Below are 26,780 nucleotides of genomic sequence, written 5' to 3' on the forward strand. Positions count from 1 at the left end.
TGCACTCTCCCTCTTAAATAAAATCTTTTAAAAAATTTTAAAAACTCTTTTAAAAAAAAAAAGATTTTATTTATTTTATTTGTCAGAGATCACAAGTAGGCAGAGAGGCAGGCAGAGAGAGAAGAGGAAGCAGGCTCCCTGCTGAGCAGAGAGCCCGATGAGGGGCTCGATTCCAGGACCCTGTGACCTGAGCGGAAGGCAGAGGCTTAAACCCACTGAGCCACCCAGGCGCCCCTAAAAACTCTTAAAAAAAAAAAAAAGGTATAAACGTCTTTGGAAAGTTATTTCCCTGCCCTTCCTCTCTAAAAGCACACCTTGGAATTCTCCCCAGGCCCCGCCCTCCTCCATTTTCCCCTCCAGGCAGTTGCCCTTTAGTGAGCCCGCCCTCTCTGTGGTTGTTTCACTTCTCCCGCTGCGGGGGTACCGTAGGGTACCGGCCCCGCGGAACTGCGCGGGGGGGGGGGGTGGGGGGGGCAGGGGTCGATGAACCCCTTACCCGCAGCCCAGCACCCGGGACCCCGCAGGGAGCAGCGCCCCCCTGACCCCGCGCGGGCCTCCCCAGCGAGAACCGGTGTGGACTCCCAACGGCCGAGCCTCGGCGGCCCCCGAACCAGACTCAGCTCCCCCCGCGCAGCGCGGCCCCCTGGCCCGCCTGGGTGACTGGCCGGTGGTGGCGGCGAATCGCGGCAGGTGAGTGCGGCACCGGCTCCTGTCCCGGGCCCGGCCCGCTTTCCTCCCTGGGTGGGGGGACTGGAGTCGGTGCTAGAATTCAGTGTCTCACCTCCCCGCTAGTCCTCCCGACCGGCCCAGTCAGCCCCCTGCTGCAGAACCGCTGCTCCGTCACCTCCACCTGCGAATCCCAGTGTGTTCCCTGGACGTCCGACCTCACCACTTTCCTCCTTTTAAGAAGTCAAAATTAAGATAGACAAAATATCTCTCCCTCCGGGTTTGTGTTTCCAACCTCTCTCTTCCTCACTCCCTTGTACCCCAAAAGTCTCATCACCGAACTTTTTAAAGACACTTTTCCCAAGGAAGCGCTGCCTTTTCCTGCTTTCTGGCATTTACACTCTGCTGTCTCCCCACTTCTGGCCTAGAACAGTCCCCTCTTCCATGTTCTCACGAAAACTCTTCAGACCCAACTCAAATACCATTTTCTCTGTCAGGGTTTTCCTGAAGTTTCTTTTTCTGCCAATCTCAGTCCCTTTGCTAATTTAACCTTTTCTCGACCTTGACCATGGGGTGTGTGTGGTGTTTAATGGTTTGTCTTTCCAGTTTGTGCGTTTTGCTTCGGGGGGAGCCTCTTAGTTTTATGCGTTGCTACAGCGGCTGAGCACACGGAAGACCCTCCACAGTCACGAATGAACTAATGCGTGAAGGGTTAGGGTTACAGAAATGGGTACAAGAAAAAGGAGTGTGGTTGAAGTGGCTCTACGCTGAGCACACCAGTGTACCAACCTGCTCGCTTCAATACTCCTCTGGGTGGAGAAGTCCCACTGTCCTATGGCTCCTGAAAATGAGCAGGGATGACTTTGTGGACATGCAATTAACGTTCAAATTGAACTTAAGGAGGAGGGATGGTGGAAGTTTAGAATGATTGCCTGTGGCATCAAGTTGTGTGTGGAGGAGGTGGGGGAGGGGAAAGAGATGAACAGGCGATTATCCTCAATTCATTCTGTACCAACTGATGGCCAGCCAAGTATGAACACCTAGAGCCAAGACCTGCCTCTTTTTTTAGCAATCTTGCTACCTCGGAAAATTCATGGGGAATTTAAGGTTCTAAATATTAATGTTGGTGGAGAAAATTTAAACACATATTGTATGTTGTATATGATACATACACATATGAGTAAAATATATTATGTGTAAAATATATAATATCATTATGATCCACTAAAAGTTATAGAATTGAAAAGCACAACTCTTCCCCTAGTTTCCCCCTCTGTCTTTCTCATTCAAGGTGATCATTGTTGATAAATTATTGTGTATCTTCCCTAGAAAACTTTTAATGTGTTTTATCAAACCTAAACTATTACCGATTATAATTTTATGCAATTACACAAATGCAAATTATATATATGTGACTTCATGACGGAAAAAATGTGAAGAAAGAAAAAAGTGTTGCCAATTAAGACTTTTAAAAATATGCATCTTAGAACAGATGTAGTAAAAAGTAGGGCCACATGCACCCCAATGTTCATAGCAGCAATGTCCACAACAGCCAAACTGTGGAAAGAGCCAAAATGCCCTTTAACAGATAAATGGATAAAGAAGTGGTCCATACACAGACCTGTACCCCTAGGGCTAATAATGCAATATATGTTAATAAAAAATTAAAAAATTGGGGCGCCTGGGTGGCTCAGTGGGTTAAAGCCTCTGCCTTCGGCTCAGGTCATGATCTCAGGGTCCTGGGATCGAGCCCCACATCGGGCTCTCTGTTTGGCAGGGAGCCTGCTTCCCCTTCTCTCTCTGCCTGCCTCTCTGCCTACTTATGATCTCTCTCTCTGTGTCAAATAAATAAATAAAATATTTAAAAAAAGAAACTAAAAAAAAATTAAAAAATTAAAAAAAAGAAGTGGTCCATATATACAATGGAATGTTACTCAGCCATTAGGATGAATACATAACTTTTTCATCAACGTGGATGGAACTGGAGGAAATTATGCTAAGTGAAATAAGTCAAGCAGAGAGAGTCAATTATCATATGGTTTCACTTATTTGTGGATCATAAGGAATAACATAGAGGACTTTAGGAGAAGGAAGGGAAAAATGAAGGGAGGAATCAGAGGGGGAGAAGAACCATTAGAGACTATGGACTCTGGGAAACAAACTGAGGGTTTTAGAGGGGAGGAGGATGGGGGAATAGGGGAACCCAGTATTGGGTATTAAGGAGGGCACATATTGCATGAAACACTGGAATTATACACAAACAATGAATCATGGAACACGACATCAAAAACTAATGATGTACTGTATGGTGACTAACATAACATAATAACAAAAATGTGCATCTTAGAAAAGACAAAATATATATATAGTTTTTAAAATGAATACAATTGGTATTATGCAGTGTACCCTGCCTTCCTTTTTTCTTTCATGAAAAATGTGTTAGAGATCTTTCTGTATCTGTATATGTAGCTCTACCTCATTCTTTTTACTGCTAGGGTCTGTATTAAAACTCTATTGAACAGGATACTGTTACCAAACTCAGACTTGACTGTGCACCCAAAGAGCAGTAAGCCAATGGCTAACACACCAGTTTTGAAGCTTTATTATCAGAAGGGCAGCCCAACAGGAAGGCAGGGGTCGTTCCCAAAGCTACTTTTCCCTGAATCAAATTTTGACATACAATGGGTCCTTTATTAAGGGATATTTTGTTTATTTCCAGGAAATGTGGTTCTTTTTGTGCTTATTTTTGCTATTATAAACATGTTGCAGTAAATAATTAACCTTCTCTGTATACATACATACATACAAATGGATATAATGTGTATAATGTAGTAAGCTGATTTATGTTTACAAAGATTGTCCCATTTCAACTATGTACTCTTCAAATTTTTGCTACAATTTTTCGAAATTCTACATAAAGTAGTTGTATATATTTCCAACTTAAAATGAAATAGTTGCATTGCTCTTTGGAAGTGGTAAGCTGATATTTTATATTTACAGTTAATTGCATGCCAAGTACAACTTGACAGTTGAAAACCACGTAGAAAATGCATCTCAGATAATTTTGTTAAAGGAAGAATTCTATACTCCCCTAAGCAAAATACCCCCAAATGGGCAGTGGTTGTTTGTCTTTTTGTTGGTTTATTTATTTATAGCGTCTCAGATATATGATTTACTTAAAAATGTTAAACTACAACAAACTATTTGGAATTTATTTCTCAGTCACAATAGTAATTAATACCTGGTTATCAGTTTCCTTACATTCAGTGTTTTTTCCCAGACTACTAACCATAAAGACTCTTTAATGTTCACAAAATAAGAGCTTAATCTGTCTTTTGCTTGAAATATTGGGGCACCTGGCTGGCTCAGGGGGTAGAGCATGTGACAATCTCAAGGTTGTGGGTTTGAGCCCCATGTTGGGTGGAGAGATTACTCAAAAATAAAATCTTTAATAGAAAAGAGAAATAGATGTGTCATCTGTCGGTAGGGCACAAGTTAAACTCTTTACTCAGAACATGCATCTGGGAGTATTCTAATGTTTCAGAGATTAAGTGTTTTTTATTTTTCCTTAAATAATTTCACGTAAATTCTAAGAAAATTAAGAGGACACACATAGAGGTGGAAAAGAGTATACAGGCTGTAGTGAGATACGGTTACCTGAGCCAAAGCTATAGATTATGTTTATTAGATTACCATACAAGCAGAGTAACTGACAATGACCTCTTCCTGTGTATTTTATGATAAATTTGACGTATTCTTTTTAAAAAAGATTTATTTATTTTAGAGGTGGGGGCAGGTAGGAGCAGAGGGAGAGAGAAAGAATCCTGAAGCAGACTCCCCAGTGAGCACGGAGCCTGAACCCGGCTCTGTCCCAGGACCCTGAGATTCTGACCTGAGCCAAAATGAAGTGTCAGTGGCTCAATCGACTGAGCCACCCAGGCACCCCTGGACGAATTCTTGATTAGGAGATTTTCAGAACTACTTACGGGTGCTAGAAAAAAAGCATTGGTAGAACTGTGCCAATTTCCTAACATGTTAACAGTAAGATCTGTGCTTTATAAAAACCACATTTTATTATTCATGATTTATTTATTTTAACTGATTCTGAATCTTTGCCATTTGTAGTCTTTTGGAAGAACAAATAAAATATAGCATAATTCTAAGCTTTATTTTTTTTCCCCAGGCAGCTTCTCCCCTTTTTGATCCCTTCATAGCTTTTCATGCCTTTACCTCTTTTCTTTTCTCTCTACATTTCTTCCCTCTCTTCTTATTGAATCCTACCTACTCTTCAAGGGCAGCTTATGCCCAAATCCTCTGTGGAATCCTCTTTGTCTATTTTGTCTTTACTAATTTTTTTTCCTCTAAATTTTCTAGTAGAGCTCCACAATTTTATTTTATTTTTTATTTTTAAAAAGATTTTATTTGTTTGTCTGGGGAGAGAATGAGCAGTGGGGAGAGGCAAAGGAGAGCGGGGGAGAGAGAAAAGCAGAAGCTTACTGAGCAGGAAGCCCAATGCAGCTATATGCTGGGACCCAGAGATCATGACCTGAGCCCAAGGCAGACTATTTTTTTTTTTATATTTTTATTTATTTATTTATTTGACAGACAGAGACCACAAGTAGGCAGAGAGAGAGAGGAAGAAGCAGGCTCCCTGCAGGGAGCCCGATGTGGGGCTCAATCCCAGGACCCTGGGATCATGACCTGAGCCGAAAGCAGAGGCTTTAATCCACTGAACCACCCAGGTGCCCCTCAATGCAGACTATTAACTCACGGAACTACCCAGGCCCCCTGAGCTTCACAATTTTACCACTGATTGATTTGCAAAGATTACATTTTCTCTCCAAAAGCATTGTGAGTCCTGTCTTGTTTTCTGCCTCCCAGAGTGAGTAACATAGCCCTGGGCATATATACCCACTTTGCATGGGGCCTGGGGCTTGGACACAGGAAAGAGGGAGAAGCTTCCATTTTTTCCTTCCCTTTCTATACTTGTTTTCAGTGAGATTTCCTACTCTAAGTCTGTGGATTCAGCCTGATCTTAATACCATAAATATTGTTTAATCCAACTGATGATATTCAGGACTAAATTAAACATTTTCAGCTCTAATATTCCTTCTTTGCAAGATTACAAATAACTACTTGAGCAAGGGGGAAAGAGTGGTGCCTACAGATGGGTAAGAGTGCCTTAACTAATTCTATCTCCTTTTAACTTTCTTAATTTCAAAATGCCTTTTTTTTTTTCTTTTAATTTCCTGGTGAGTTTAAGAGGAAGTTTTCCAAACTAAAGCCTCCTGACAGATGGTCAATACATTGGTCATTTCCTTTTTAAAAAAAAATCTTTTTATTATTTTTAATTTTATTACAATTTTTCTTAGGTAATCTCTCCACCCAGTGTGGGGCTTAAACTCATGACCCCAAGATCAAGAGTTGCTTGTTCTACTGACTGAGCCAGCCAGGAACTCCAACTGGTCATTTCCTTAATGCAGTTGATCATATTTTCTTTTCTTTTAAAAAAAATAGCATTTTAAAATTGAGTTATATAATTACTTCACTAAGGCATATCCTTCAGTGGTTTTTATTATATGCACTGTGTTATACAACCACGGATAGTCACTATTGAATCCCAGAACATTTCTATTAACCTCAAAAAAGAAACCCAGGCCAATTAGCAGGTAGGCTCAATTCTTCCTTCCCCATCCTCTGACTTCCACTGATTTATTTTCTATCTCTATGGATTTGCCTTTTCTGGACATTTCAAATAAATGGACTCATATAATATGTAGCCTTTGTGTCTGGCTTCTTTCACTTAGTGCAATGTTTTCAAGGTCCATCCATGCTGTAGCATGGGACGGTCCTTCATTCCTTCTTATGACAGAATGATATGATATTCCAAGGGTAAGGATATGCCACATTTATTTATCCATTTGTCACCTAACTCGGCATTTGGGTTGTTTCCAAATTGAACTCTACATGAATAGTGCTGCCATGAACATTTGTATACAGATTTTTGTGTAAACAGATATTACCAGTTCTCTTGGGTAGAATTGCTAGAACTCCAGATAGGCCTGGAGGGACTGGCTTATTTGCTAATTCTATGTTTAACTTTCTGAGGTACTACCAAACTGTTTTCCTCAGAGGCAGCGCAATTTTACATGCCCACCAGCAATGTATGAAGATTTGAATTTCTCTGCGACGTTCTCAGCCCTTTTTAATGTCTTTTAAGAAAAAATTTAGAGCCATCCTACTGGATGTAAAGTGCCATCTCATGGTGGTTTTGATTTGCATTTTCCTAGTGGCTAGTGGTATTGAGTGTCTTTCCATGCACTTGTTGGTCATATGTGTATGTATATAAAAATACATATATATTTATATATATATTATATACATATATATTTTATATACATATATTTATTTATATATTACATATTTTTATATATATTTATTAATTAAGCATAGTTATATATGTCACCAAGCATAGAACTTGGCATTTAGTTGTTGACAATTAATATTACTTCCCCATTCTTCTCTATGGAACGCATATGGATCCTACTAAGACCTACCTTAAATGACAGCTTCTCCTTAGAGAGTTCCTTCTTGAGTTTTCTGCACTGATGCTACAGATTCTTGTCCACTCCTTGGCTGGTTCTGTGGAAACCGCGAAGTGTTCATTGGTATGTTTGGCCTTCCTCACTAGGCTGTGAGCTCCTTGCCAAGGACTAGCAACTAGGGGTGAGAGAACAGTGCTGGTTTCAGGAATAGCCAGAGTTGCTGTCACCTCAGGCAGCACCTAGGGCAAAGGCAATGGAAGAAACTGGAGAGAGAGCTTGGAACCAAGTTAGGAAGCCCTTGGAGGACCCAAGGATTTGTATTTGGCATCCAGCGGAGAACTTTAAGCAGGGCAGTGATATGATATGATTGGAAGTTCAGAAAGATCATTTTTGTCTGTGCAATTGGGTAAGACCTGTACCTTCTCTGGATCTTAGTTTCATTAGCAATAAAGAGGGAGAGCTGAACTAGGTAATTTCTCAGGTTTTTTTTTTTTTTCCCTACTTCTGAAATGATGTGCCATAAATCGCAGCTATCTGGACTCCTCAGGGAATGAACTGTGTTGGATAATAACATTTTATTAAAATTTAATCTGTGCCAACACTTAAAAAATAGTAGCCAATTTTAGTTGAAAAATGCATGAAGATTAATTACATACCTCCCTGACTTATTAAATATAATATCATGATTCCATTTTCATCTTTCCTTGATGGCTTAAATAATAATGGCTCTACAGTGACTTAAATAACTCTGTGGCTCTAGAAAAAGCACTGGTTACCTGCAGAGAAGCTCTCCAGTCCTACTGAGCTCAGTTAGTGTATGTGTTTTACCATTACATTGAAATTAAAGTAAATTTTGCATTGGTTTCAGAAACCAGACAACTATGCCTGTCAACATCCTTTGAGAGAAGGCATGATTCTCTGACTGAGTAAAGTGAAGTGTTTTGCAGAATTCAAAAGTGCAGATTGGAGCAGAGTGACAGGTAGTTGCTATGACTTCACTAATATGTATCACTATACTTGTTCTTGATAGACTGTAGGTAGGAGGATCAGCTCTGGGCCAATTTCAAGGGTAAACATGTAATGTGCACACAACTCCTGAGTATTGTAGATCACCCTGTCCAATAGTAACTCAGAGATGTTCACTTGTTACTTTCCAAGAGAAGGTACTCGCATGTAAAGAAAACAGACGTTAGAATGTGGTCAAGGAACAAAGACAAAAACTGGGATTTCTAAAAGAGAGGAAAGAGGAATAAAAAGAAAAATCTGCAGACAGTTTGGGAACAATTGTTCTGGTTTGCGGATCTTGGGCATGAGTGCTTAGCTGGCAGCAAACAGATTGATCAGTTTGGATATTTTCACTCTGGAATAGGCCAATTTAGGGTATCAAAGGAAACAATTTCTTCTGTTGATGGGATCTCCATAAAAGCAAGAGGGGGCAGCTGTGGGGTGCAGGTTACAGGCTGTCTCTGTGTCTTATGGAGGTCTGCTCCTGTCCTTCCATGAGAAACACCATTTAACTTAGCCTAGGTGTGCACAAGTCTCCTCAGAATTTTTCATTAGCAAGCCTCTTTCTCTGTCTTCCTTTGAACTCTCTGCTTTGGAATTTTTGTTGTTATTCAAGTGTTTACTATAATCCTGGCTTCTGGATTTTAGCCATACTCTGAAGATTTATTTCATTGTAGGTTTGATGACTGTCCTATAAGTGATTTTTTTTCGTAAGTGACATTTTCTCCTGTCCCACTGGTGTCGCCTGATTTTCCTGGTTATGTGCTCAGGAAAACTTACACACTTGTGTATAGAGCTTTTCTGATTGGGTAGGTCAGATTTATACTTCACATGATATCATTGCTTCCGGAAATAATCGCCATCACATTTTAGGGGCACATTGGGAAGGCCATTACAAACAAAAAGTCCATTGGAGTAAGCTGGGTGCTGAAAGTACAGTCGTTTTTCATTGGCTAAGTTGTGACCATCTCTCATTGGCTGGGCTGTTGCTGGGTGAGAGGAAAAGTCTTAGTCCCTCTGGGATAAGAAAGTAGGATCTGGATGCGTCATGGGGCTCTTCCTGTTTGGTCTGCAGTTCACAACCAGTGGTAGGGCTGGTAGGGTGAGAGCCTGTCCTTGCTGGCACCCTGAATGCATTCTAAATGAGGTTTCCTTTTATTAGTTTTCACACTGCCAAGAGGATGTTTTATGTTTTGGGGGCGTTCTTGGATATGCACATGTAGATGAGATGACTGGACAGTTGAGTCTCTGATTGGTGAATTGTATCATAGCATGGAAGAAATGTTTCAGTCCATGTAGTTCTTTGATTTGTCTCTTGGACAAGTCAGTGTCTCAGCTGTAACACACAGCTCTCAATCTTTTTTCAGCCCTTACATACCTGAGGACAAGTACCTTTCCATCAGTTGCAATAATTACTATGACAGGGATGGGATGTGTGTGGGGTAGCAGCACCTTAGGGTCAAATCAGTCAGGAGGAGCACTTAGAGCTTCAGAAAGCCCCTAGGTGTATGTGTGCTGTCACTCCTAAAACAAACAAACAAACAAACAAACAAACAAAAACAATTATGATATCACCAGTCCTGTGAGCTGAGCTTCATTAGTTAATATAGCAAGGAAGAAATAGATGATTTTGCTACCTGTCTAGGTTCAAAGGGAGGAATAAATTAACAGAGAACATTCAACTTATTGTACAGTTTTAAAAGAAAACATTTTGTCATTCTAGGTTTTAAAGTTTAAGGTGCTCTATGGGAGGAAAAAGCTGATAATATGAGCGCCGAAGAAGGGGGTTCACCCCCTCCAGAAGAACCAGCTCCTCCCTCTTCAGGAGATACAGTACCCCCTGGGTCAGAAGGGACTGGCCAGAGGGATCCAGGAGATGAGCCCCCCCCCTCTCCAGGAGAAGAGGCTCCTCCTCCTTCAGATGAAGGCCCTCTGCACCCTGCCACAGAGGCAGCCTCAGCTCTAGATGACGGCTCTCGTTCCGAAATAGGTCCTGTTCTTTCTCCAAGTGATTATCTGAATCTCATCCCTTCCGATGAAAGGATAATTCTTCCAGAGGATGAGGAACTGGATGCACACAGAGTTCGAGCTAAGCCTACGCTCCGACTGGGTCAATCCATGCTTTCTGATATGCTTTCTCAGTCTTCCCATAGATCGTCTCGGTACCGCCGAAGCATGAGTGGCATTCCAAATCTACAGGAAACATTAAAAGAGAGACAGGTTTTTTTTATAATAAGATTCTACTTGTGTGTCACTTTTATGTCAAATTAAGTGTTTTGGTGGTTTTTCTTCATAATGACATGTTTTTCATTCTTTAGGCAAGATTTAGAGATGCAAGAGAAAACCGAAAAATGAAAATTGACCCTTCATACAAATATATATTTGAAATTCTAGCGGAAAAGCTTGGCCTGGACTTAGTAACCGTTGAAGAATTAGTTTTGGATTGTCCATCTGTAAGTTTAAATCTTATCATTATATTTTTAATTGCTCTTTGAGAACTGATTGCTTTAAGCTAGAATCATTGTCATGAACAACAAAACACTTAGAAATGGAATGTAGTAATTTTACATATTAAGGAAGTTTTATAGAACTATACCCAGATGAATCATATTGAAGAGGAAGGGAAGAATTAGCTATAAGAATTTGGCTAAAATTCTAACTCAAAATGCCTTTAGAGGTTAGAGGGATAGTCAAGCACAGGTGGAGTTAAATATTCTAAAAGTACAGGTTATATGAACTACACATGCAAATCATTTGGAAAGATAAACAAACTGCATACATATGAGCTAGGGAACAATGATTTTTGCAAGAGCATAGTAGAAAACAACAAGGTGATTACCATGTGTCTCAGCATGTCAGAGACAGTCCTAGATTATGCTCACTTTCCTGGCATATTTTTTTTAAAGATTTTATTTATTTATTTTACAGACAGAGATCACAACTAGGCAGAGAGGTAGGCAGAGAGAGACGTGGAGGCAGGCTTTATCCCAGGACCCTGGGATCATGACCTGAGCCAAAGGCAGAGGTTTTAACCTACTCAGCCACCCAGGTGCCCCCTAGCATAATTATTAACAGCCCCTCCTTTTACTCCTAAAATGTCCCAGTTTGGGCTGATGAATTTCTATGGTCACCCTCATTAGAGTAATATATGGTAAACTGTGGCTTTCGTAAAAGCTGCCAGAAGCAGTATCACAGGTTCCTTTCTGATAGCTAAGCTTCTAAATTAACTCTCAAAAAAAGTACTATAGTTTGCTTGAATTTTTACCAGTCCTAGTTGTGGACTGGCCTGGAGCCCCAGCAAGACCAATGGACAGGTGCATACTGATGGTGAGCTGATCATCCCATTGAATGCACTGGTGAGAGCATAGGGTAGGGGGCCGTGTTGTGACAAGGTTGTCATCACTGGGGTCCATACCCCCTGCTTTTACAGAGAACTGTTGACGGGCAAAACTCTTTTAGCTGGTTATAAGAGTCAAGATTCTGTGGGTTGGTTTCTAAAGGAATCTCTCTCTTACTCCCTGCCATGTGTTGCCAAGTTCTGGAAAGTTGTCTGCCTTTTCTGTCAGGACCCTTGTAAAAGTTGAGAATGGGCTGTCCTCTGATAGTATGAGTGGGATCGCTTGTTTTCCTGTTCCCTTAGTGTGTTATGGTGATCTGGGAATGTGAGTGATGCAAAGAGATCAATAACTCTGAGCTATTTTAGTGATGAAAGATAGGAAAATTCATGAATTGTGCACATAAAACAAGAGGCAGTACAGCAAGCAGCTGAAAATAGAGCATAGTTTCTCAGGCCACCACAATTCCCTGCAGGGATGTACAGGTGTGGTCAAGAGTGGCTGCCTGGGCACACGGACTGTGTCATCAGACAGACCCGTGTGCTGAAAGGCCCTGCACTTGGTTTAATGATTTCCTGTTACCACTTGGAAATTCGTTTAAAAATATATTTTTTTAAGTTTTATAGTTCCAGTATAGTTAACATAGAGTTTTATATTAGTTTCGGGTGAACAAAACAGTGATTCAACAGTTCTGTACATCACCTGGTGCTCATGGTGATAAGGGTAGTCTTTAATCCCCATCACCTATTTCACCCATCCCCCCACCCACCTACCCTCTGGAAACCACCAGTTTGTTCTCTATAGTTAAGGGTCTGTTTCCTGGCTTGTCTGTCTCTTTGCCTCCTTTTACTCCTTTGTTTAATTTCTTAAATTCTATATATGAGTGAAATCATGTGGTGTTTGTCCTCTGACTGGCTTATTCTGCTTAGCATTGTACCCTTTAGCTCCATCCATGTTCTTGCAAATGACAAGATTTCATTCTTTTTTATGGCAAAGTAATATTTCATTGTTTATATATACCATGGCTTTTTTACCCATTCATTTATCAACAGACAAGTGGGCTGCCTCCATAACACTATTGTAAATAATGCTGCAATAAACATAAAGGATCATGTATTCCTTTGAATTAATGTTCTTGGGTAAATACCCAGTAGTGTGATTACTGAATCATATGGTAGTTCTATTTTTACTATTTTAACTTTTTGAGGAACCACCATACTGTTTTCTACATGGCTGTTTCCACTGACAGTGAGCCAGGGTTTCTTCCCTTCCATATCCTTGCCAGCACTTGTTGTTTCTTATGTTTTTGGTTTTAGCCATTCTGACAGGTGTGAGGTGATATCTCATTAGAGTTTTGATTTGTATTTCCCTGATAATGACTGATGTTGAGCATCTTTTCATATGTCTGTCGGCCACCTGTATATTATCTTTGGAGAAATGTCTGTTCATGTCTTCTGCCCATTTTTAAATTGGACTATTTGGTGTGGTTTTTTTTTTTTTTGGTGGGGGGTGTTGAGTTGTATAAGTTCCTTATATATATTGGATACTAACCTTTTATCAGATATATCATTTGTGAATATCTTCTCCCATTGAGGAAGTTGCCTTTTTGTTTTGTTGACTGTTTCCTTTGCCATGCAGAAGCTTTTTATTCTGACATAGTCCCAATAATGTATTTTTGCTATTATTTCCCCTGCCTCAGGAGACATACCTAGAAAAATGTTGCTATGGCTAATGTCAGAGAAATTACTGCCTATGCTCTCTTCTAGGATTTTTATGGTTTCAAGTCTCACATTTAGGTCTTTAATCTATTTTGAGTTTATTTTTGTGTATGGTGTAAGAAAGTGGTCCAGTTTCATTCTTTTGCATGTAGCTGTCCAGTTTTCTCAGCACTATTTGTTAGAGACCTTCTTTTTCCCATTGCATATTCTTGCCTCTTCTGTCAAAGATGAAATGACCATATCCACCTTGAAATTCTTTTTTTTTTAAGATTTTATTTTAATTCGAGTTAGTTAACATATAGGGTAATATTAGATTCTGGTGTACAATATGGTGATTCAGCATCTCCATACTACCTCCGGTGCTCATCACAAGTACACTCCTTAATCCCCATCACCTGTGTAACTTATCCCCCTCAACCAGCTCCCCTCTGGTAGCTATCAGTGTGTACTGTATAGTGAAGTTTCTTGATTTGTCTCTCTCTTTCGTTTTGTTTCTTTTCTTTCTTTCCTTCCTTCCTTCCCATTTGCTCGTTTTGTTTCTTAAATTCCACATATGAGTGAAATCATAGGGCATTCGTCTTTCTCTCGTGATTAATTTTGCTTTGAATAATACTTTCTAACATCCATCCATTTGAATGGCAAGATTTCACTCTTTTTTATGGCTGAGTAATTTTCCATTGTATATATACACCAGATCTTTGTTTTCCCCCTTAGATCTAGGATTAGGGTTTGGTTTAGGGCCAGAATAAGGGTAAGGGGTAGGGTTAGGGCGCATGTGATTGTATGTGTCTATTATCATGCAATTTAGAGACCACTCTGGAGGGATAAGTTTAGGGTTAGGTTAAGGTTAGTTTTAGGGTTAGGAATTAGCGTGTGTGTTTGGATTAGGATAAGGTTTTTGCTTAGAATAACGTTTTCTACCTCTAGCCACATCTTTTAAGTGGCAAGATTTCATTCTTTTTTATGGCTGGGGAATAGTCCATTGTATGTGTATGGGTTATGGTTATTGTTAGGGTGAGAGGTTAGTAGTGGTTATGGTAGTGGTTAGTAGTTAGCAGTAAGGGTTAGGGTTAGGGGTTGGTTTTGGGTTAAGATTAGATTTAGAGCTAGGGTTGGGGTGAGGGTGAGGGTATGTGCCTGTTATCCTGCAGTTCAGAGACCTCTCCAGAGGTTAGGTTTAGGGTTAAAGTTAGGGTTAGAGGTAGAGTTTAGAGGTTACCTGCAGTTCAGAGGCCTTTCCAGAGAATAAAACCTCAGACCTCCGTTAGGGTGAAAATAAACATGGCAACCATCCATTGCATTGAGGTAAAGAGAGGATTTGACATGCGAAATACTCTACTTTTTAAATTAAGATTTTATTTAAATTCCAGTCAGTTAACATACGATGTTATATTAGTTTCAGGCGTAGAATTTAGTGATTCAAGACTTACATAGAACCTCTGGTGCTCATTACAGCAAGTGCCCTCCTTAATCGCCACCACCAGTTTCACCCACCCTGCCCCTCCCCAACTCAGCTCTGGTAACCATCAGCTTGTTCTCTCTAGTTAGGAGACTTTGCCTTGAAATTCTTACTAATTTTTTTCACAAGTGTTCCTGCAGTTTTAGTTTTCACTGGGCCTGTAGCTCACAAATTTTGTAGCCTGTCCTGGCTGTGGATGGTACCATCCATGTAGTAACATAGGTGATCAACCTTGTTTCACCATACATTTGGTGGATTGGAATTGCACCGGCCAGCATGACAGTGTCATATGCCTTCAAACCGTTCCATTTGTCATTCCTAGAGTATGTCTTGTACTTTAGGTCAGAGAGCTTAGGTTCTTCCTTGAAGGCCATCATGGACCAGTTTAGACCCTGCTTCAGCTGCACATCTAGGAAATCTAGGGAAATGTAGGTCTTAAGGGAAGATGTAAACCAGGAAAGCTGTTCTGTAAGAGTGGTTCAGCAGTTGCAAAGCCACAGTGGAGGGGAGAGAGTATAGTCAGGAGGGAAACCAATCTCAAAATCTGGGAGAGATCAGAATGCTTATTTGGTTGAAGGTTCAAGGCAAGCACCTAAATTGGCATCAAGATTGGTGGACAATTGAATAAGGAGATGGAACCAGGAGCAAAGGGTGGCCTAGTTTGCTGTGGTGATTTAGGAAACTGGTTATATGGAAGGGTTTCCTTTTATGTGAATCCTGGTGTAGCAATCCAAAGTGGAAACAGCTCATTAAAGGTCACACAAAAAGATGAACAATAGAGGGTATGATGCTTATTTTGTTTGCCTTCAGATCTGTTATCCAGTCTTTATTACTGATTCTGTGGCCCGAAGGCTGACCTCTCTAGCACCTATCACCTGGGCTCCCTTGCTCTCTGACTTGCACGGGACTCAGTCACTAGGAGGCTCCAGCAGGAGGTAGGAGGGCAGAAGGGAGACCAGTCTGACCCCTCCCTGCTCAGCCATTTTTTCTGGCTACAGTCATATCTTCTAACTACATTTCTTCCCAAGCCATTCTCCTTCCACAGCTCTTTGTCTTCCTGCTTCCAGCTGTCCCCTACATTACTCATCACACTTTAAGGTCTTGGCTGGTGCTGCTTTTCCTTTATTGATAGTCCTATTGTTGCTGCTAGTCACAGCTTCCCTTAACCCTGCTCTGGCCTCTGGAAATAGCCTCTATGTTATAAAGTTTCTTTAAAAACCCATTTTTGGGACTTCTTTTCTTGCCAGGACCCTGACCAATACAGAAGTTTCTACCGCATTGGTGTCCATGGTTTGCTGCTGTCTTCATTCAGCACTGCTCAGGATAATCACAGACTATCTTGCTTTCCCCGCTTACATGACAGTATTTTCCAAAGTCAAGGCAATAGCAGTGTGGTTCTGTGGATGGAGCACAGCCCTGGAGGCCCAAGGCTGGCCTCTGGTTCTAGGCTCTGAACTTGTGGTTGTGTGTCTTTGGGTCTTTTACTCAAATTCTTTTTAGCTTTACTTATCTCTTCTGTAAGAGGGGCATAATAATGCCACCCTATCTAGTGTAAGGCAGTGGTAAAGTGCAGATGAGATATTTGTAAAATTTATAAGTGAATTTTTAATTTATAATCATGATTTCAACCCATGACAATATTCACTCTCAGATCTCAGGAGCACATTGTGTCCAGAGAATAAGAATTTGTTGCATTTGATATTGTGATGTCTTTTTATCATGGGTGTGTGCTCTGTTTTTGATAATTTGGATACTATCAAATCTAATGGGTCATATGATCAGACACAGCAAGAAGGTATTTATGGAACTGAGCAGGAATCGCTGAAATGACAGTTTTTGTATCTTTCAGATTGTAATTATGTAAGAGTCAAGTTTATGTGTGAGATGGAAGAGTAGAAAATGAAGGGCTTCAATTTGGTACATCTGTGTGGATGTTTCATTTTCTGGGATGGCGGTTCTCAAATGGGATCCCAGAACCAGAAGCATCATATCAACTGGAACTTTTTAGAGATTTATTTATTTCATAGAGAGAGAGAGAGAGAGAGAGAGAATGAAACAGAGAGAGAGAGAGAGAGAGAGAGACGTATCATGCGCAGGGGGAGGACCCAAGGAGGAAGGAGAGGGAGAATCTCAAGCAGACTTCCTGCTGGGCTCAGAGACCCATGTGGGGCTCAATCTCACAACCCTGGGATCACGACCTGAGTTGAAATCAAAAGTCAGAGGCTCAACCGACTGAGCCACCCACACCCCTCATCTGGAACTTTTTAGAAATACAAGTCCTCAGGGCCAGAATTCTGTTTTATTTTTAAAGCCCTAGGTGCTTCTCTGATGTATGCTAAAGTTTGAGAACAATTGTCCTAGGGGGAGAGGCTTTGCCAGATCTGGTGTACTTCCCACATGTGGCCAGTAAGCGAAGAGAAGCCCGTTGCTCAAGAGAGACATTAAGTATAGACTCCGTGGACAAAGTGGGTTGAGTAACTTTGTATTTCCCAAGCGATGTGTGACGATTTTTGTTTACATGACCTGTTTACTTTTCCACTTACTGAAGATATGACACTTACATATAAGTAATTAAATAAGAGCTTCATATTCATTAACATGGGAAACTCTCATTATAATAGTTTGGTTTTGGGGGGTTTTTTTTGAAGACCAGGAGAGAAGTTTTTTTTTTTTTTTTTTAAGATTTTATTTATTTATTTGACGCAGAGAGAGAGAGATCACAAGTAGGCAGGGAGGCAGGCAGAGAGAGGGAGAAGCAGGCTCCCTGCTGAGCAGAGAGCCCGATGTGGGGCTCGATCCCAGGACCCTGGGATCATGACCTGAGCCAAAGGCAGAGACTTAACCCACTGAGCCATGCAGGCACCCCTAATAGTTTGTTTTTATGTTAGTTTGGCTACAATATGGGTCAAATGACAATAGCTGAAAACATAATTACTCAAATAATTGGTCTAAAAACCAATTAGTTCGTAAGGCAAGTTTTCTATTCTCCAAGTCAGTTTTTAAGAATAGTTTGTTTTAGTAATAATTCTTTATATTTACCTCCAGTTGGACTCATTCATTTACTCCTATAAAGTTCTGTGAGGCAGGGTCAGGTAAAGTGCCTGCCTAATTATATATGCAGATCATTAGTATAGGTTCAGAAATAGAATTTACCATCTATTTCATGGTAATTTGGGGGTTAAAGTAGTTCAAATTCTAATCCTGCTTCTGATGTCCCTGTCACTCTTGAATAAAGTCTTGAATCTTGAATAAAGTCTTTGAACCTGCCTATCCCAGTTCAATTTATTGTAGCTAATGTAACTAGTCATTTTACTGATCATCATTTTCTTTTTTATTTAACAGCTGGAAGCATTTACTCATTTTTTTATGAAAGATGGTTGTAAGACACTGAAATTTTTGTACCAGGAAGGAGATGTCCCTGGCCTTGGTAAGGATATTTTATGAAAGCAATGTGCTGGCTATTAGTTAATGAATATTAAGATGCAGCATATCTTTCCTCTTCTAAGTAGATATATATTTATAAAGATTTACAGAAGTATATTTATACAGAAAATTTATCAGAAGCTTAGGTGTGGAAAAGAGAGCGCCTTTTTTTTTTTTTTTTTAAGATTTATTTATTTGAGAGCAAGTGTGTGCATGCACAAGCTGGGAGGGACTTGGGGAAGGGAGAGAGACTCTCAAGCAGATTTTTTGCCAAGCATGGAGTCCCTTATAGGGGTCAACCTCATGATCCTGAGATCATGACCTGAGCCGAAATCAAGAGATGGAGGCCCATCTGACTGAGCCACTCAGGTGCCCCTCCAAAAAAAGTGTCTTAAAAAAATACATTTTGGGGGGATCTGGGTGGCACAGTCTTTGGCTCAGGTCATGATCCCAGGGTCCTGGGATCAAGCCCCACATCAGGGTTCCTACTCAGCAAGGAGCCTGCTTCTCCCTCTCCCTGCCTTTCCCTCACCCAACTCATGTTTTCTCTGCTAGCTCTGCTATCTCTTGCTCTCTCTTAAATAAATAAATTTAAAAATAATACATGTTCAGCCCAAATATGTATTTCAGGGACCACTATAATATAAGGAGAAAATGTACTTACAGAAATCACTGATATCTCTTAATGGATATATGTTTTCACTAGAATTTAATTCCATTTTCCCTGAAACAGGGGGAGCCATTTTGCATACAGGATTTCAGATGACCAGGAGAACTGTGAGGGCCCAGCAGCTGGCCCTGTGGTCCTGGGTCAGCATCTTGTGTCTGTTGCTGCTGTCAGTTGGAATATCTGGGCTCCTCACTATTGGCAGGATTCCTAAAATAATTAACACTTTACTAGGATGTGAAACTTTTGTCTTAATAACCAGATGAATGGACCATCCTTTTGGTCTTAGACTATTTGTCTTAGAAGTCCTGTGGATTGTCCTTCCTGTTGGTTCTTTTTCATTTTTCTCCTCTGCTGCCTTTAGGTGAGGTTCAACTCTCATGCTTGCTCTAGTGTTCCAGAATGAAGACCTGTAGCTCTGAAATCAGATTCCCTCCCTGAAGTTCACACTGCTTTACTTATAAATTATAAATTGTAAATTATAAATATTTACTTATAAAGGAAATCTTTTATTCCATTGTATATGTCTATCACATCTTCTTTATCCGTTCATCTATGGAAGGACACTTAGGTTGCAGCCCTAACAAAAAATGACATCTTGGGGCACCTAGGTGGCTCAGTTGGTTAAGGATCTGCCTTTGGCATAGGTCCTGGGATTGAGTCCTGTGTTAGGTTCCCTCCTTGATGGGGAGTCTGCTTCTCCCTGTCCCTCGCCTGCAACTCTCCTTGCTAGTGATCTCTTTCTCTCTCAAATAAATAAATAAAATCTTAAAAAAAAAAAAGATTGAAAGCTTGCCATTTGCAACAATATGGGTGGATCTAGGGGGTATTATATTAAGTGAAGTAAATCAGAGAAAGACAAATACCATAGGATTTCAACTTATTTATGGAATTTAAGAAACAAAGGAACCAAGAAAAAAAGAGGCAGACTAGCAAACAAAAAACCAGCCTCTTAAAATACAGAGAACAATCTGGTGGTTTCTAGAGGGGAGGCAGGTGGAAGACTGTGTGAAATAGGTAAAGGGGATTAAGATCACACTTATCTTGGTGAGCACTGAGAAATATATAGAATTGTTGAATCATTACATTGTACACCTGAAACTATGTAACACTATATGTTATCCTTCAGCAAAAATTCTAAAAAGTAAAACTTTATATTGTGATGCTAGTTATGGGACTGGGTCCAAACCCCTCATTTCTCTGCCCATCGTAACCTGGACACACAGTGTTTATTTAGCCTGCTCTCCTATTCTTGCAGACATAAATTTGTTGCTCCCTTTAAGCCAGTCTCTTCCTTGTTTTCTGGACATTCTAGGTCATTTCTGTGCCCTTTGCTCTGTTCTCCTGACTTTCACAGAATGCCTTTTTCCTCTATACCCAGCCAAATCCTACCCCTCCTCTGGATTACCTCTGACATTCTTTTTTCTACAGAGCCTGCCCAGGGCATTCCAGACTTATCCACCACTTTTCTCCAAACTCCTCCTGTCTCATTAAGTTTGCACTGTGAAATACAGAACTTGATTATGTTCTTCTATTTTCATCTAATGCTTTAATATAAGAAAATACCTACAATGAGAAGAAAAATGAAAAACACCCACATTCTTAGCCATTTGGAATAAGCACTGTTAATTCCTTGATGACTATTCCTCTGTAACTTCTTTGCCCCCCTCTTGTATTTGGAGAAAGGATGGGAGTGAAAGAGAGAAAGTTATGTATATGTATAGTGTGTATGTATATATACATAGAGTATAATATGTAAAAAAAGTATATATAAAAATAGGTATATATGTTACAAAAATGGGATCCAACTCTACATGTTATTGTATGGTGGCTTTTAAAATTTGATAATATTCCCTTCTTCGTGTCACAATTTTTACAATTTAATTTTAAACAGCTGCATTATATTTCATTAGGCTAATGATACTATTATTTTCAAACCTTATCTCTTATTATTAGAGCTCAGGTTGTTTACAACTTTTTGGTCTTGTAAACAATGCCTCAGTAAATATCACTAAAGTTAATGTGCATTAGGAAGACTTTAGGAAGGATTCTCAGGAGGGCAATTGTCAGTAGAAAAGATATGTATATAAGATATGTGTCTATATATATATATTATTTTTTTTTTTTTTTTTTGAGAGAGAGAGAGCACATGGGGAAGGGGAGAAGGAGAGGGAGAGAGAATCCCAAAGGGGTTCTACGCTCAGCACAGAGCCCAACACAGGGCTCAGTCTCATAGCCCTGAGATCATGACCTGAGCTGAAATCAAGAGTTGGAGGCTTAACTTCCTGAGCCACCCAGGTGCCCCAAGATAGGTATATTTTTAATGATTATTTTGCTACCTAGAAAAGTAATACATTTATTAGCTAGGCAAATATTCCTCTACATGTATTTCTTAGAGGCATCTACTAATACATAAATGTTTATTATTATTTAAAAATGTGATCATATAGTATATTTTTTTCTTGATTTGAGTTTTGCATTTGACAGTATAGACTGGACATTTTCCAGTTATATATAGATTTATGTTACTTAAAAATACCATACAGGGGCGCTTGGGTGGCTCAGTTGGTTGAACATCTGACTTTTGATTTTGGCTCAGGTCATGATCTTGGGGTCCTGGGATAGAGTGCCGCATCAGGCTCCCTACTCAGCGGGGAGTCTGCTTGACCCTTTCCTCTGCCCTGCCTCTGTTTGTGTTCTCTCTCTCAAATAAATACATAAAATCTTTTTTAAAAAAGCTTTAAAAATGCTCTGCAATATTCCATAGTATAGTTGCATTGTGGTTTTTAGATACCATTCCCCTGCTGATGGGTATACAGAATATGTAGTTAATATACAGAATATGTTTAGCTGTAGGTAATGGAAGTCCTAATAGTGTCTTAACCAAACAGGGGCTCTATTTTTCTCTCATAAGAAAGTGGGTAGTGGTTGGCAATGGTTCAAATACTCAGCATTGTCATTAGAAAGCCAGATTCTTTTTTTCTTCCTATTCTGTCATTTTTAACATGTTGGCTTTTGTGTTCATATTTGCTCCTTATAAGATGAAGTTCTAACCATCACATCCAAGTCTAAGGTGCTTGTGGGAAAGGGCCTTGCCTCTTCCTGTTATTGGGAAAGCGTGAGCTGATCAGCCAGAACTGTGTCATGTGGCTACCACAGGGGTTCAGGGGGCTGAAAAAGCTGTTGTCTCTTTGGGGATGTACATATTGCCGGATGGGTAAGAAAACCCATTGCCGGATGGGTTTTCTTATCAAGGAAAAAGAGGGAGGGAGGTTATTAAGGGTAGAGGCACCTCTCTGTGCCAACCTCCATGAATGAGCACATGAGCTCTTACATACTGTGTATCAAGGCTCTTTGGTTGTAGGCAACCTCAGTAAACAGTAATCTCTGGTTTACATTAGCAAAAAAAAAAAAGTCTGGGCTGTTCACAAAATTGAGAACTAGTGGAACCACCAGGCCTTGGGAAGGACAAGCATAGAGTATTCCCACAGATTTCAAGGCAGTTTCCTTAGGACTCACCACCAGATTGACATCTCTCCAGTCTCCTTTTACCTTTGTGTGCCTCCAGTCGGGACTGACCTCCTTGCAGAGAGTCTGCTCAGTCTCGTTTGCACATGCCTACCACAGCAGGGCTCTGAGACTGGTGTCCTCCAGAATCACAGGATAGGAGGAGCCCCCCATACCCAGAAGAGAGAAGGCTGGGAAGACAAAATATTATCATGGCTTCAGGATAGGGATTTTAAAATTTCTTTTATCATATTTTAAATTATTGTGACTAGGAAGACTGATAAATTTTGTTTATTAGTAGTACAACCAACCATCTAACAAAATTCTCATCTTTTACTACTTTTTAAAATTAAATGATTAGTTTTCACTGAGATCAGTTTGAGGAGGAATGTAATATACTATGTTTTCCTATATAGTCATAAAGTTTAGTTTCTAAATTAAGCCCAGTAAGATTAACAATAATAATAAAATAGAACAATTATAACAAAAAAAAGAATTTAATATAATTGGGGGCTATGAGTGTGTTCATAGGGGACTATACCCTAATATATCAGTATATCAGTATATCAGATATCAGCTGATATCTGAAAGATAAGTAGAAATTGAGGAGGCAAAGGGCTGGATATGGTTAGAACAGTCTGTGTGAAGACCCTGCCTGAGGTGAGGCCAAAAGGAGCAAAAGCACAGAACTCGGGGAAAGAAAGCTGAGGATGCCACACTTCAAGTATTCCAATTAGTGATGTCTTTTTGTAGACAAAAAAAACCCACAAAAAATTATTACAATCATATAAAAAATTCCTTACAGTAAAGTGAAGCAAGAGGCAATGCTGTGACACCCATAATCATTTGCCACAGTTGATCCATTCTGTGATGACGCACTACACTCTTGACTTTTGTTTTCAGAATGTGGTCGAACTATTGCCGGAGCAACCAAAGGGGCCAAAATGATGAGATTGTATATAGACAATGCTGCCCCGGAGAAACTAAAAGGATTATGTATCTTTTTTGTTCGCTGTCACAGTGATATTGCTATAAATATTAAAAATATTCATGAGGTATGTTTGCATTTTTTTCAAATATATAGTTAAATGTTTTTTCCAGCTTAACTGGTGCACCTAACAAGAAGTTTAAGTTGTATGTAACATGTTGATTTAATACACTGATATTTTGTGAACTGATTACCACTGATTACCACTGTAGCATCAGCTCATCATCTCATTTAATTACCTTTTTTTGGTAATGACATTTAAGGTGACCTGTCTTAGCAACATTCGAGTATATATGTTTTTATTAGCTATAATCACCATGCTGTACGTTAGATCCCCCAAAGGTATTCATTTTGTAGCTTACAGTTTGTATGCTTTGACAAACATCTCCTGATTTCCCCTAGGTAATCAGCATTCTACCCCCCTGTTTCCATGAGGTCAGCTTTTTTTGATTCCACATGTAAATGAGACCATACAGTATTTGTCTTTTTCTGTTGGACTTATCTCACTTGGCATAATGTCTTCAATGTCCACCCATGTTGTCTCAAAGGCAGGATTCCCTTCCTTCTTGTGGTGAAATAATATTCTATCCTGTATATATCCTTTATCCTGTATATATCATGTATATCCTGTATATATATTTTATCCATTTATCCATAGATGGACACTTAGGTTGTTTCTATATCTTGGCTATTGTGAATAATGCTGCAGTGAATGTATAAGTGAAGATAACCCTTCAAGATCCTGATTTCATTTCTTCTGGATATAGATCCAAAAGTGGGATTGCTGGATTGTATGGTGTTCTACTTTGAATTTTTTGAGGAACCTCTGCACTGTTTCCCATAGTGCCTGCACCAATTGACATCCCCACCAAGAGTGCACTAGGGTGCCCTTTTCTCCATATTCTCACCAACATTTATCTCTTGTCCTTTTTTTTTTTTTAAGTTTATCATTTAAGTAGTCTCTACACCCAACGTGGAGCTCAAATTTATTATGCTGATGTTGAGAGTCACATACTCCCCTGACTGAGCTAGCCAGGCATCCCTCACTATCATCTTGTCTTTTAGAATTTAGCCATTCTAACAGGTATGAGGTGATATCTCATTGTGGTTTTGATTTTCCTTTCCCTAATGATTACTGATGTTGGGCATCTTTTCATGTTCCTGTTAGTTATTTGGATGACTCTTTAGAAAAATGTCTGTTCAGTTCCTCCACTCATGTTTTAACTGTATTGTTTGCTTGTTTGCTATTTAGTTGTACAAATTTTATCTCTATTTTTCCTATATTCTCAGCTCAGATAGATGGTCATTCTATTAGTTTTCTGGTTTCTATTTCATTTATTTCTGCTCTTTGTTATTTCCTTTCTTCTGCTAACCTTGGGTTTAGTTTGTTCTTCTTTTTCAAGTTCTTTGAGGTGTAAAGTTATGTTGCTTTATCTTTCTTTTTTCTTACCATAGGCATTTATTGCTATAAACTTCCCTTTTAGAATGGCTTTTGCTGCATCCCAAATCCTATAGATTTTGGTATGTTCTGTTTCCATTTTCATTTGTTTCAAGGTATTTTTTATTTCCCTTTAGATTTCTTCTTTGACCCATCGTTTTTGCAGGAGTGTGTTAATTTTCACATATTTGTGAAATTTCTAGCTTTCATATCATTGATTTCTAGTTTCATATCATTGTGATTGTAAAAAAAAATTTGGTATGATTTCAGTCATCTTAAATTTGCTGTTTTGTGACCCACAACAGGATCTTTCCTGGAAATGTTCCATGTGCATTTGGGAAGAGTATATATTCTACTAATGGGTGGAATGTTCTGTATATGACTACTAGGTCCATTTGTTATAAATTACAGTTCACGTACAACATTTCCTTCTTTATTTTTTATCTGGTTGGACTCTCTACTGTTGCAAGTTGCATTGTCTGTTTCTGCCTTCAGATCTTTTAGTATTTGTTTAATATATTTAGGTGTGCTCTGTTGTTAGTGCATATAGATTTATGATTGCCTTGTCTTTTTGATAAAGTGACTTCTGTATCACTCTATAATAACCTTTTCATCTTGTTACTGTTTTGGTTTAAAGCCTATTTTGTCTGATATAAGTATCGCTACCTCCACTTCCTTTTGGTTTCAGAAGTATATTATATTATTATAATGGAATATTTGTTTTCTCTTTTCACTTTGAGCCTCTGTGTATCGTTAAGGCTGCAGTGAGTCAGTCTCTTGTGAGCAGCAAATAGTTGGGGCTTACTTTTTGAATCCATCCAGCCATGCTGTGCCTTTTGATTGGTGATTTCAAAACATTTACATTTAGAGTAATTGTTGCTATGTAAGGACTTATTAATGCTGTATTATTGATTGCTCTCTGGTTGTTCTATACTTCTATTTTTTCTTTTTCCTCTGTTTCTACTTACCTTTGTAAACTGGTGTTTTTCCATGTGGTATGCTCTGTTCCCTTCCTTTTTAATCTTTGTGAATCTACCCTAGATTTTTGCTTTGTTGTTACCACGAAGCTTACATAAAACATTATAGATATAACAGTTTATTTTATGCTGATAACAAGTAACTTTCATTGGAAACAAAACTCTACCATTTGCTCTTCCTTTTTATGTTTTTGATGTCACAATGTCTCTTTTTATACTGTGTATTCTTTAACAAATTTGGTAGCTATGGTTATTTTTATCATTCTTATTCTTGAACTTTTATACTAGAGCTATGTGGTTAACACCACTCATATTACAGTATTTAAGTCTTCTGAATTTGACTGCATACTTACCTTTTCTAGTGTATTGTATATTTTCATATGTGTTCACGTCAGTTATTAGTGTCCTTTTATTTTGTTTTCTTTTTTTTCCTCAGATTTTATTTATTTATTTGACAGATCACAAGTAGGCAGAGAGGCAGGCAGAGAGGGGTGTGGAAAGCAGGCTCCCCGCTGAGCAGAGAGCCCGACGTGGGTCTGGATCCCAGGAACCTGAGATCATGACCTGAGCCGAAGGCAGAGGCTTAACCTACTGAGCCATTCAGGCACCCTGTCCTTTCATTTTGGCTTGACGAACTCCTTTCAGCATTTCTTGTAAGGCAGATCTACTCCTGATGAATTATTTCAGCTTTTGTTTGTCTAGATTTTTCTCTCCTTCATTGATGTAGGGTAATTTGTAGAGATAAAGAGTATTTTTTGACAGAGAGTTAGGCAGAGAGGCAGCCAGAGAGCATTTTTTTTTTCCAGGACCCTGAGATCATTTAGCACTTTGAATATATTATTCTACACATTACTGGCTTGTCAGGTTTCTGCTAAGAAATCTATTGGTAATTTTATTGACTTCCCTTGTAAGTCACAAGCTTCTTTTCTCTTACTACTTTCAAGATTTTCTCTCTGTCTTTCAGGTTTTTTTTAAAAAAATTATTTAATTTTTTCAGTGTTCCAAGATTCATTGTTTATGCACCACACCCAGTGCTCCATGCAATACATGCC

General features: G+C 39.4%; 1 protein-coding gene across 1 annotated transcript in view; it reads left to right on the forward strand.

The window, feature by feature from the left end:
- The first annotated feature begins 375 nt into the window (after positions 1-375).
- Positions 376-26,780, forward strand: part of DNAH8 (dynein axonemal heavy chain 8) — a 365,321-nt gene continuing 338,916 nt past the window's right edge. Inside the window, exons 1-5 of the mRNA XM_045071144.1 lie at positions 376-690; positions 9,940-10,436; positions 10,535-10,669; positions 18,071-18,155; positions 23,229-23,380. Of these exons, the coding sequence (XP_044927079.1) occupies positions 9,984-10,436; positions 10,535-10,669; positions 18,071-18,155; positions 23,229-23,380 (825 nt within the window). The 5' untranslated portion in view covers positions 376-690; positions 9,940-9,983. The remainder of the gene's footprint in view (positions 691-9,939; positions 10,437-10,534; positions 10,670-18,070; positions 18,156-23,228; positions 23,381-26,780) is intronic.

Source organism: Mustela putorius, unplaced genomic scaffold (assembly GCF_011764305.1).
Source record: "Mustela putorius furo isolate JIRA1106 unplaced genomic scaffold, ASM1176430v1.1 tig00003983_pilon_pilon_pilon, whole genome shotgun sequence".
NCBI lineage: Eukaryota > Metazoa > Chordata > Mammalia > Carnivora > Mustelidae > Mustela > Mustela putorius.